The following is a 12,382-nucleotide window of genomic DNA, read 5'->3' on the forward strand; positions in this document are numbered from 1 at the left end:
AGTAGATTGATTATGCAGGAACTGAGCCCCACCTTGGTGGCAGTAATCAAAAAGTAAGAAGTTAAAAGCACCAATCCATTTGATTTGTTGGTTATTATAGTTCCTTTTTCATAACTAAATTAAAAATTCATCCTCCAGTTCTCATAAAAAGTCTCAAAAGGTATATAACCTAACTTAGGCTTTAATACCAGTTAACAGTGACTTTAAATCTCAGGGAGAAAACAAGTCTAGTCTTTGATTAAAAAATAGCACTGAACATGTGACCAGAGGTGTAATGAAGAAGCAACACTATGTGTCTTCAGGTCCTGAAGCTGCACTTAATGCTACTGGAGAGGAAATGCTACTATGCCCTGCCACCGCAGTCTGTTCAGTGCACCTGTAATGAAAAGTCTAGCATTATCTGGCTTTTTTTTTTTTTTTTTTTTTAGTTATTTCACTCAGAAAAGTCACCATGTCTCTAAGCTTTAGTTTCCTAGTCTAGGTGGATGTCATCAGATTTAAGAATGTTCTAACAAGCCTCTGCGACTATTTTTAAAAATCAGCATGTTGGGAGTCAGGCAGTAGTGCAGTGGGTTAAGCGCAGGTGGTACAAAGTGCAAGGACCGGCGCAAGGATCCCAGTTGGAGCCCCCCACTCCCCACCTGCAGGGGAGTCGCTTCATAAGCGGTGAAGCAGGTCTGCAGGTGTCTCTCTTTCTCTCCCCCTTCTCTCTCCATTTCTCTCTGTCCTATCCAACAATGATGACAACAATAATTGTAAGAATAAAACAACAAGGGCAACAAAAGGGATTAAATAAATAAATATATATTTTAAAAAAATCAACATGCTAATCCATTCTCCTGCACACCGTCATCAAAGTCCTTTTCTAGAATGTAACCTGCTCTTGTTCCTCAATAATTTAAGACTCGTAACAAAGCTCCGATGCTCTGAGGATAAAAGCAAATTATATGTTAGAACTTGCAAGCCCCCCCATAACCCTGCTTCAGGTTTTATTCCCAGCTTGTCTAGAAGTTCTAACTTGTGATCATACTTTTGTGCAGGCTCTTGATCAAAGAACATTCCTCCTTTCTCTGGGACACTTACCTTCCAGGCAGCCTATAGCTTTCTGAGACCCAGGCAACCATCCTCATGGAAAGAAGTGACCCCACCAAGCTAGCCAGATCAGCCAGAGCAACCCCTGGGGTCAGATGCAGCCACCAGATGAGCCCTGTCTCAGAAATCCATGTCTTACTTTGTAGTCATTAGCTCTAGTAGACAAGAGAAACAGACAGAAAGACAGAAAGAGGGAGAGAGGATAACAAATGTTACTGCCTTGAGTGTAGAGAATATATAGTGCAGGTCTGAAGATTTCATTACAGTTATTGTCCTCTGAGACTGGACAGTGCTCTGGACAGCCTTCCGACCCCTCAGAGACCAGGATCATGATGCATGCATTCCATCACTGAGGAATTCAGAGTGGCTACGGAACACCAGATACTGAAGGAACTGCCCACACCTAGAAGACTGGCTTTAATCAGTGTAACTCACACTTCATGGTCTTCACTGCCACCTTCTGAGAAGTATCATCTTCCTGATTAAGGTTTCCTTCCATTACAGACCCAAATTCTCCTGTAAAATTAAACAACATCGATATTGATCCTGGTCAAAATCTCCTCTGACCATAGAAATGTTTCTGTGCCAAAGCTGCTGTTTTCATGTGGCCTCAAAGCCATCTATCTAACAGTGGCAACTGGGAAAAGCCTGCCCAGGCCACCCACACATGCACACAAGAGGGACTTTGCCTTCTGCTGTCATAAGCTCAGCTGCCCACACTTAGCTGAGCTCATCACTGAGCATTATAACCAGTTCCTGGAACTTACATGACAACATGGAAAATGTTATCGAAACTCATAAAGTATAAGCTCTTACAACCATTGTCATTTAACCTAACACTATTTTGATGTTTGTATTTCCAAATTGATGCTTGCTAAACCAGTTAGGAAGGAGATAAGAATAGTAGACTTAAGGGGGCCGGGCGGTGGCGCACCTGGTTGAGCGCACACGTGTGCAAGGAGCCAGGTTTGAGTCCCTGGTCTCCACCTGCAGGGGGAAAGCTTCACAAGTGGTGAAGCAGGGCTGCAGCTGTCTCTCTGTTTCCCTCTCTATCTCCCCCTTCCTTCTCTATTTCTGGCTGTCTCTATCCAATAAGTAAATAAAGATAATTAAAAAAATTTTTTTTTAAAAAGTAGACTTAAGGAGTTAGGAAGTTAAGGAAGGAGTTAAGAATAGAAGAGCAAGAGGTGGATCTGGGGAGGTGGCTCAGTGGTAAAGTACAGACCTTCCATGTATGAGGTCTTGGGTTTGATAACCAGCACTACATTACAAAAAAAATTTTTTTTAAGAGCTAGAGAAATAAATTTAAAGAGCATAGAAACTGCCTAGTAGGGGCTGGGGGGGGGGGTGACACATCCAATTAAACATACATATCACCATGTGGACGGATCTGGGCTGGAGCCCCTGCTTCCCACCTCAGGGAGCAGGGAGGACACTTCATAAGCGGTGAAGCAGGTTTGCAGGTTATCTATCTTTCTCTCTCCTTACCGCTCAATTTCTCTTTGTCCTGTCAAGTAAACATAAAACAGAAAGAAAAAAAGAAAAAATGGCCGCCAGGAGCCATGGATCATAGTGCTGGCACTGAGCCCCAGCAATAACCCTGGTGGCAAAAAGAAAAAAAAAAACTGCCAATCGAACTGTAGGCTTTTCAGTATTGGGAGGAAATTAATATTTTTCAAGAGGCTACCATGTGTGACAGGCACTGTGCAGGCCCTACATATGCCAAATCCGAGTTGCAAAAAAATCACTATTTGCTTTTTCACTTCAAATTATAAAACAGAACTATTTAAAGCTGATAGTCACCAACTAGCACTTCATTTAAGAAATAAGCATTTTGAAAACTGGTTGTAAGATTACTTTTTACTTCTTATTTTGAAAGAATTCAATAGCTTACCTTCACCAAGAATTTTCCCAAGAGCTAGACGGTTCCTGTCAATCACAACATCTTCTAGTTTATTTTGTAGTTCTTCACTGACTCCCAAGCTGTGTACTATAAGAAACAGAGTATGTTTAAGAGTTATCAGTGTACTTTCTTTTATTTAAATATAAACTATATGTAAAGCCCTATCAGGTAGCTAAACATGTCTCATTTTGTATTATTGCCTCTCAAATGTCAGCAGTAAAATATCATGCTTAGTTAGCTACTTTTGTTAAAGTGAGTAAAATGAATCCTTCAGGACAAGATGAATTCTGGAGGGTTACAAAAGTCAAAACCACATTTCTCTTCCCATTGAGCACAAGCTGCCATCAGCAATTAGATTCACGTAGGAGACATATGCCAGTGACTTATGTAGCAAAGGTAAGCTAATAGGTTCTCTCTAGTCCTTACCAACTGTATAAAAGTTATCCATCAGAATACCTCCTCTACCCTCCCAGGCTAGCAAGGAAAGCAGAGAAACCTTGGGAAACATTACAGAACAAGCTAATGTTTGCTATGTGGTACAGGGAATCTTATCACAGCAACACAGTGCTAAAGTGAGAACATGGCAGTGAGAGTGCGAAGGGGAGAGTAACATTTTTTATAACAAGAAGTTATACAGCACTACTAAGATATGTTGTTAATAACAGGAATTAACCATAGAGGAAAATTAGTTACTAAAAATTAGTTACTAAGTTTAGTAACTATTTGGTAAATGAAGTTTGTGCCAGAGTTATATGACTAAATCTTTAGAAGAAAAAAAATGCGGTTAGAAAGACACTTTATTTATTTATTTATCTATTTTTACCAAAGCACAGATCAGCTCTGGCTTATGGTGGTGCTAGGGATTGAAACTGAGACTTTTGGTGCCTCATGCATGAAAGTCTTTTTGCATAACCATTATGCCATCTCCCTAGTCTGACACATTAGCTCTTAGAGAAAAAAAAAATTCATTTATCTGTTTTAGTATTATTGCGGGTGGTGGTGGATATCAGAACATGCTCAGCTAGGGCTGATGGCAGGGACTGAACCTTGGGCTCCAGGGGTTTCAAGTATAGAAGTCCTATGCTGGGTGGGAGTATGGATTGACCTGTCAATGCCCATGTTCAGCGGGGCAGCAATTACAGAAGCCAGACCTTCCACCTTCTGTACCCCATAATGGCCCTGGGTCCACACTCCCATGGGATTAAAGAATAGGAAAGGTATCAGGGGAGGGGATGGGATATGGAGCTCTGGTGGTGGGAATTGTACCCCCCCTTATCCTATGGTCTTGTTGGTGTTTCCATTTTATAAGTAAAAAGAAGAAGAAGAAGAAGAAGAAGAAGAAGAAGAAGAAGAAGAAGAAGGAGAAAAAGAAGAAGAAGAAGAAGAAGAAGAAGAAGAGGAAGAGGAAGAGGAAGAGGAAGAAGAAGAAGAAGAAGGAGAAAAAGAAGTCCTGTATTTAGTGCTGAGCTGTCTCCCTGATGCAAGAAATTTTTTTTTTTAACCAAATAGTTACTTAATAAAGGAATTTGGTACAAATGAAGAACTTTAATTTTTTTAATATTTATTTATTTTCCCTTTTGTTGCCCTTGTTGTTTTCTTGTTGTAGTAGTTATTATTGTTGTTGTTATTGATGTCGTTGTTGGATAGGACAGAGAGAAATGGAGAAAAGAGGGGAAGACAGAGAGGGGGAGAGAAAGATAGACATCTGCTACTGCTGGACTCCCCAAATGAAGACCTTTTAATATGCAAGAACAGGAACATCTAAAGCCAGAACTTCTAGATCAGAAAATGAACAACATTCTACATCAAATGAGTTCTTATTTCCTAACAACCTGCATGTTCCATCACACTTAGGTGTATTTTGTTGTTAGCAGTCTTTTGGATAGACATCCAGAAAGATCAATTTGATAATATTTGTACATCCTTTCTAAAGTGTTTCAGAAGTTATTTACAACATAGTTATCTGTTTACTCCTACTCTTCAAGTTTGAAGGTTCTGTTCTCTGACTCAGCAAAAGTCAAACCATAATTGTTACAAAGCATGTTGGTAAATTAGTCACTGATTGGCTGCCAGGAAAGGAGTGCTGACATTCTACCAGTTGCTTTGCTGCTTGGTTTAAATTCCTGCTGGCTAGCCATATCTTCTTTGATCACTCTGAGAGTTCCTTTTTCATAATGGGTCCTTAACCCCAGGTACTTAACCTCAAATCTGCTTCCAGATTTCTAGCAAACCTATCAACAGGGGTGTGTCCACACAATCTATGACAGTCTTACTTCCCAGTTTCTGAAGACATTTCATACATTAGATGAATACTACCCATCTTTCCTCTCTTAGGCCTTTTGTGAGAAGTATGTTAACTGATTTGCTCTTTCTTTGTTCTTAGAAGTTATAACTTTTGTGAAAAGTGAAAAGAATAAAAAGTCAACTTACAGGTGAGTTCAATAGCTCGGCGACAGAAGGATTTCTTTGCTTTGTAGTTAACGACTAATTCTGAATTCTCTTCTGCAAAAGCACTTCTGAATGAGAAAAAAAAGATACATCACAGTATAAACATAGGGTTGTTGAGACTGAGAGTGTAGCTCAGTGTAGAGTGTATGCTTTGCATGTACGAGGCCTTAGGTATGAACCCAACACACTCAAATTTAAAAATAGTAGTAAGTATAAGGTACTAAGGAAGGTGCTGATTTCACAACAAAGTTACTAAGCTGCCTTTTGTTAAAAGGGATCTTATATTAGAAAAACATTTTCCCATGGGCAAGATATGTTTTCCTTATATCTATCTCACAAAACATGCACACATGCATGCATGCTAACACATGCTGAATAAATATGTGAGAGAGAAGAGATAAATTTTTAGTGCAGACAATTCCTAAATATCCTATGTGTTCTGCGTAGATACTCTAGCCTTACAGGGCTGAAGAAGCATAATTTCTTACCATCTATGTGTGGGCAGTAAGTGTTGATCTGCTTCTAAAGACTTCAGTATGGAAATAGAAATAGAAAAATAACTACAGGAGAGAAACCTAGCAAACTACTTCAGCAAGATGATGAAAGTCAATGCCAGTGGTGACAGATTTTGTCTATCCTTGACATACTATGATGAAGATTGTACTTTAGTTTTGTAGTTTATCTCCTGAATGCAGCGCCCTAGACCGCTTAGCCATCCTGATGCCACTAGTTTATCTCCTTAATAACCCATCAGTCTAATCATGAACAAAACATAAGACAAATTCCACAGAGGGCATCCTACAAAACATCTGACTAGTGCTTATAAAAATTGTCAATTCATCAAAAACAAAGGAAAGTGTGAGAAACAGCCATGGCCAAGAGGACCCTAAGTAGACAAAACAGAACAGAAAGGGGCTAAGGCAAAACCAAAGAAATATGAATAAAGAATAGACTTCTGGGGGCTGGGTAGTGATGCATCTGGTTGAGTGCACATGTTTCAATGTGCGAGGACTGGGCTTCAAGCCCCCAATCCTCACCTGCAGGAGAAAGCTTTGCGTGCAGTAAAGCAGTGCTACAGGTGTCTCTCTAGCTCTCTACCCCCTTTTCCTATTGATTTCTGGATGTCTCTATTCAATAAATAAATACATAAATATAAAACAAAAAAGATTTTAAAAAAGAATAGACTTTAGTTGATAATAATGTGCCAGTGGTGGTTTATTTATTACAACAAGCATACTACGCTAATGCATTATGCTACCAGCAGGGGAAACTGAGTTTGGGATATAAAGAACGTCTCTATTAGTTCTGAAAATTTCTATTGATTTAAAACTGTTCTGGAGCCAGAAGACAGTTCATCTGGAAGTGTACACTCTTTAGTATGTGTGAGACCCTGGGCTTGAGTGCCAGCACCACATGGGGGCAGTATGAAAAGCACCAGGGCATCTCTATGGATGATGGAACAATACTGGAGGGTCTCTTTTTCACCCACCCCCCTTCAGCTAAATAAAAAGCGCACATACTACAAGGACTTAGGTTTAAACCCCTGGTACTCAGCTGAAAGGGGAAAGCTTCATGAGTGGTTACGTAGAGTTGGAGGTGCCTTTCTCCCTCTCTCTCTTCCCCACCCCTCTCAAATTCTTTCTGTCTATCTAATAACAAAAATATATAAAAATTTAAAAATTATTTAAAAAAAATAAAGACTTAAAAATGCTTTGGTGAAAAAAATGCTTTGGTGAGTCTCCCTCTAGCATTTTTAAAATTTTTATTTTTGACCTGAGCACTGTTCAGTTCTGGTTTATGGTGGTGTGGGGGACTGAACCTGTAACTTTGGAGCCTCTTTGGAGGCATGAGAGTCTCTTTGCAAAACCACTATGCTATCTACCTCCTCATTATTTTTTCTATATATGTATGTCTTTTTGATAGTGAAGAGTGAAATACTAATTAACTTCTATATTCTAATTAATAACTGATTATTAATAATAGGTATAAAATATTTAATAATTTACTCTGCCTTCATTATTTTAATTATAACTTTGTTTTTTTAAAGGAGCTTGAATTTGATTTATTTTTATAATTTTTTAATTATCTTTACTTATTGGATAGAGGCAGCCAGAAATTGAGAGGAGGAGGGAAGCTAGAGAGGGAGAGAGACAGACACCTGCAGTCCTGCTTCACCACTCACAAAGCTTTCCACCTGCAGATGGGGACTGGGGGCTCGAACCCAGGTCCTTATGCACTGTAGCATGTGTGCTCAACCAGGTGCATCACCACTTGGTCCCACAACATTTTGCTTTTATAGTCAAACTAAAATTTCATTTAACAACAACTAAGTCTGAGCAGTGAAGGTCCACTGGTACTCTGGATAAGTGAGCTATTTCCATGACACCAGGTCTAGTGTCATGGCTGGCTGCCTCTGTTGGCATTGATCCTGACCAAGGAAGCTGCCTGCCCTTAGTGTGCAGAAGAGATGGGCATGGTGTGAGGAAATTAGTCCGTAGAGCAATCTCAGGGACACCACTGGGCAAAACATTTTTTAAGTGGGGCACTTACCCAAATCTTGTCTCCTGCAACCTTTTTTTGATGGCCAGAGAAACATATAAAACCGATCCCAAAAGGATTAGTCCACAGAAGCCACCAAGGAGGATGAGCACAGGGTCTGTGCTACCAGGTGCCGGGGTTGACGAAGGGGCAAAATCCACCCCACCTGAGAAAACACCAACAGAATCAGTTGAAAACATCTCTTTGGAGTCCAAAGTATGGAAGAAATATTGACTTGGAGTAGGAATAGAGGGCTTAAAAGCTAAATATCCTTTCATATTTTCTGATGTGTAGGCATTCCTCAGCTGGGTGTCACAAGTTGTGACAGTGATTTAATTATTAATCAGAAACTGTCAATTATGGTGGCCAGGCGGTAGTGCACCTAGTTAAGAACACATGTTACCTCAGCTGGGGCCCTAATAGGGGCGTCCTGAGATTCTGAAACAGACATGATGGGCCTAGACCTTGAATAAATCCCTCTCTCCATTGTTACCGGTTATTTCTATCAAGAACAACACAATAGACCCCTTTGTGGGCCCCCATAGGACCTTGCTCTCAACATGGATCAACAATGGTAGAGAATGTTCCATCCTCCGAAGGGAGGCTGGACAACATACTCTATGCTACACCTGAGGAAGATGGGTCCTGATATTGGGGCAGCTTGGAATGTTCCTACTCATTACCACAGAATGTGAGCTCAGATCTACAGGGATGCAGAGATCACATAGGCTCCTAAGCTGAATATGGGCCCCAGACCACATCAAATCAATGGGGTCTACAGCTTTTACAGCTAACAATATTTATACCCCTGCCCCATATTTACTCTCTTTCCTGATCCAGCTTTCTGGTCCTTTTTCCAGCCATGACATCATCTCCCCAGACAATAACTTGGATCCACCTGCATATCAGGTTTCAGGCTCGGGGAAAAAAGAAAAAGAAAAAGAAGAAAAAAAACCCCCCAAAAACTAGTATAGCCACAGGCCCTTTGGAATATAACTAAAATATGCCTACTAGCTATCTACAAAATGAAGGACTCCCCCAACTCTTCATCTGCACTATTCCAGCCTTTAGGTCCATGGTTGGTCAACAATTTGTTTGGCTTTGTATGCTAACTCTCTTTTCAACCATCAGGTTCCAGATGCCAGCAAGATGCTGACCAGACTTCCCTGGACAGACAACCCCACCAATGTGTCCTAGATCTCGGCTTTTCCAGAACCCTTCCCCACTAGGGAAAGAGAGAGACAGGCTGGGTGTATGGATCGATCTGTCAACACCCATGTTCATCGGGGAAGCAATTACAGAAGCCAGACCTTCCACCTTCTGCATCCCACAATGACCTTGGGTCCATACTCCCAGAGGGTTAAAGAATAGGAAAGCTGTTCGAGCCCCCGGCTCCCCACCTGCAGGGGAGTCACTTCATAGGCGGTGAAGCAGGTCTGCAGGTGTCTGCCTTTCTCTCCCCTCTCTGTCTTCCCCTCCTTCCTCCATTTCTTTCTGTCTTATCCAACAATGATGACATCAATAACAACAACAATAACTGCAACAATAAAAAACAGGGACAACAAAAGGGAAAATAAATAAATGAATATAAAAAAAAGAATAGGAAAGCTATCAGGGGAGGGGATGGGATAGAGTTTGAGTGGAGGGAATTGTGTGGGGTTGTATCCCTCAAATCCTATGGTTTAGTCAATGTTTCCTTTTTATAAATAAAAAATTAAAAAAAAAGAACATATGTTACCATTTGCAAGGAGCTTGGTCCAAGCCCCTGCTCTCCACCTGCAGGGAGGAAGCTTCACAAGTGGTAAAGCAAGTACTGCAGGTGTCTCTCTGTCTCTCTCCCTCTATCTCTAGCACTCTTCTCAATTTCTCTCCATCCTATCAAATAAAGTGTGGAAAATGGATACTGGAAGTGATGGGTTTGTGTGCAGGCATCAAGCCCCAGTAATAACCTTGGTGACAATGAAAGAGAGAGAGAGAGGCTATCAATTACAAATGTAGACGGTACTGAAAGAAAAAAACAGCAAAAACTAACCTTTATCTGGTACACTGTAACTTGCAACACTAGAAACCATTTTGAGAATTAAATGAGGGGGCCAGGTGGTGTCACCTGGTTAAGCGCACACATGACAGTGTGCAAAGTCCTAGGTTCAAGCCTTTGGTCCCCAACTGCAGGGGCAAAGCTTCATGAGTGGTGAAGCAGGTCTGTAGGTGTCTCGCTGTCTCTCTCCCTCCCTGATTCTCCCTCCCCTCTCAATTTCTCTCTGTCTCTATTCAATAATATTTAAAAAATTAATTAAATTAAAAATTAAAAATATTTTTAGTATTGCACCAAACTAAAAGACTCTGGGGTGGGTGGATGGGGGAGAGTACAGATCCTGGAAAAGGATGACAGAGATCTAGTGGAGATTGTATTGTTATGTGGAAAGCTGAGTAATGCTATGCATGTACAAACTATTATATTTACTGTCGACTGTAAAACATTAATCCCCCAATAAAGAAATTAAAAATAAATTTTTTAAAATACCTTAAAAAAACCTTAAAAAATTGGGGGTCGGGCGGTGGCACAGAGGCTTAAGCACAATGGTGTGAAGTGATAGGACTGGCAAAAGGATCCTGGTTCAAGCCCCCCGACTCCCCACCTGCAGGGGGGTTGCTTTATAAGCTGTGAAGCAGGTCTGAAGGTGTCTATCTTTCTCTCCACCTCTCTGTCTTCCTTTCCTCTCTCTATTTCTTTCTGTCCTATCCAATGGCAACGACATCAATAATAACAATGGTAATAACCACAGCAATGATTAAATAACAAGGGCAATAAAAGGAAAAAAGTAGCCTCCAGGAGCAGTGGATTTGTGGTGCAGGCACTGAGTCCCACTGATAACCCTGGAGGCAAAAAAAAAAAAAAATCAAGAATAGCTTGTGGGCCAGGAGATGGGTCTCCCTGTAGTGTACACACAGGCTCAAGGACCTGGGTTCAAGTCTCTGGCACCACATGGGAGCACCATACAAAGGGACATTTGCATAATCAATAGAGCAGTACTGTGGTATCCTTTCTCTATCCCCCACTCTCACTTTCTATTTGGGAAAATAAAAAAGAACCTGCTGGGAATGGTAGAACCACATAGACATGAAAGTCTAGCAAAACCCTGGCTGCAAACAAACAAACAAATTATAGTTGGAACAGTGCTTGCCTTCTGGTCATATAACTTACAATACAGAGGGAAGATATTGCCTGTATCCAGGTGAATCATAATATTCATAATATTAACCAAAACACTGCTAAGTTCAGGCTTAAGGTGGTGTTGGAGATTGAACTTGGTTTTAGAGTTTCAGGCATGAAAGTTATCTGCATAACTATTATGCTTTTTCTCCAGCCCTAGATTTATTCATGCCACTAGGGTTATTATTAGGGTTCTGCATCTATATAATTTCTCCAGTTCCTGGCAGATTATTATCTTTCTTTCTTTTATTTATTTTTTTTTGCCTCCCGGGTTATTGCTGGGGTTCCATGCCTACACCATCAATCCACTGCTCCTGGAGGCTATTTTTTCCCTTTTTGTGCCCTTGTTATCGATTGCTGTTATCATTATTGTTGTTATTGTTGTTGGATAGAACAGAGAAATCAAGAGAGGAGGGGAAGACAGAGAGGGGGAGAGAAAGATAGACACCTGCAGACCTGTGAAGTGACACCTGTGAAGTGCTTGTGAAGAGACCCCCTGTAGGTGGGGAACCAGGGCCCAAACCGGGTTCCTTGCACTTCACGCCATGTGCGCTTAACCCACTGTGCCACTGCCCAGCCATGCAACTATTTTTTTTCTATAACCATGCACGTTCAATTCAGATTTCACTTCCAACACCCACTCCACCCACTCTTCTTTGTTGTACTTTCATCTTTGTGTACGAATCCCCCCATTTTTAAAAAAAAATATTATTGGATAGAGACAGAGAGAGATTGAGTGGGGGAGTTAAAGAAAGGGTAAGAGCAGAGAGACACCTGTAGTACTGCTTCAGCACCCATAAAGGTTCCCCCCTGCAGGTGGGGCCCAGGGGCTTCAACCAGGGCCCTTGTGCATTATAATATGTGCGTTTAGTCAAGTACACCACCAACTTTCAGTGTACACCAATCCCCTTTCAGTGATCAATCTTTGTAAAAGGTGACATCAAGCTGTGGGAAAGTGGCTACATCCTTTGTTAGATGAGCATGAATTGACAGACTTTGATAGATGTGGCAAGACTGGCTATAATAACAGTCTTTATGTTACTTATGCAGTGATTTACAGAGACAGTGGCAGAGCTTACACTTTATGGTGAATATGTTGCAGTTGTTTTATTATTGTAGTTGTTGTTGTTACTGATGTCATTGTTGTTGGATAGGACAGAGAGAAATGGAGAGAGGAGGGGAAGACA

At 40.9% G+C, this 12,382-nt stretch overlaps 1 protein-coding gene across 4 annotated transcripts in view; it reads right to left on the reverse strand.

The window, feature by feature from the left end:
* MERTK (MER proto-oncogene, tyrosine kinase) overlaps positions 1 to 12,382 on the reverse strand; it is a 131,087-nt gene that overhangs the window by 29,536 nt on the left and 89,169 nt on the right. For all 4 annotated transcript variants that reach the window (XM_060187340.1, XM_060187339.1, XM_060187341.1 and 1 more), the window contains 4 exons: positions 7,994 to 8,147; positions 5,426 to 5,511; positions 2,987 to 3,082; positions 1,528 to 1,608 (listed from right to left, as the gene is read on the reverse strand). In XM_060187340.1, coding sequence (XP_060043323.1) covers positions 1,528 to 1,608; positions 2,987 to 3,082; positions 5,426 to 5,511; positions 7,994 to 8,147 — 417 coding nt within the window. The remainder of the gene's footprint in view (positions 1 to 1,527; positions 1,609 to 2,986; positions 3,083 to 5,425; positions 5,512 to 7,993; positions 8,148 to 12,382) is intronic.

This window comes from Erinaceus europaeus, chromosome 3 (assembly GCF_950295315.1).
Source record: "Erinaceus europaeus chromosome 3, mEriEur2.1, whole genome shotgun sequence".
Classification (NCBI taxonomy): Eukaryota; Metazoa; Chordata; class Mammalia; order Eulipotyphla; family Erinaceidae; genus Erinaceus; species Erinaceus europaeus.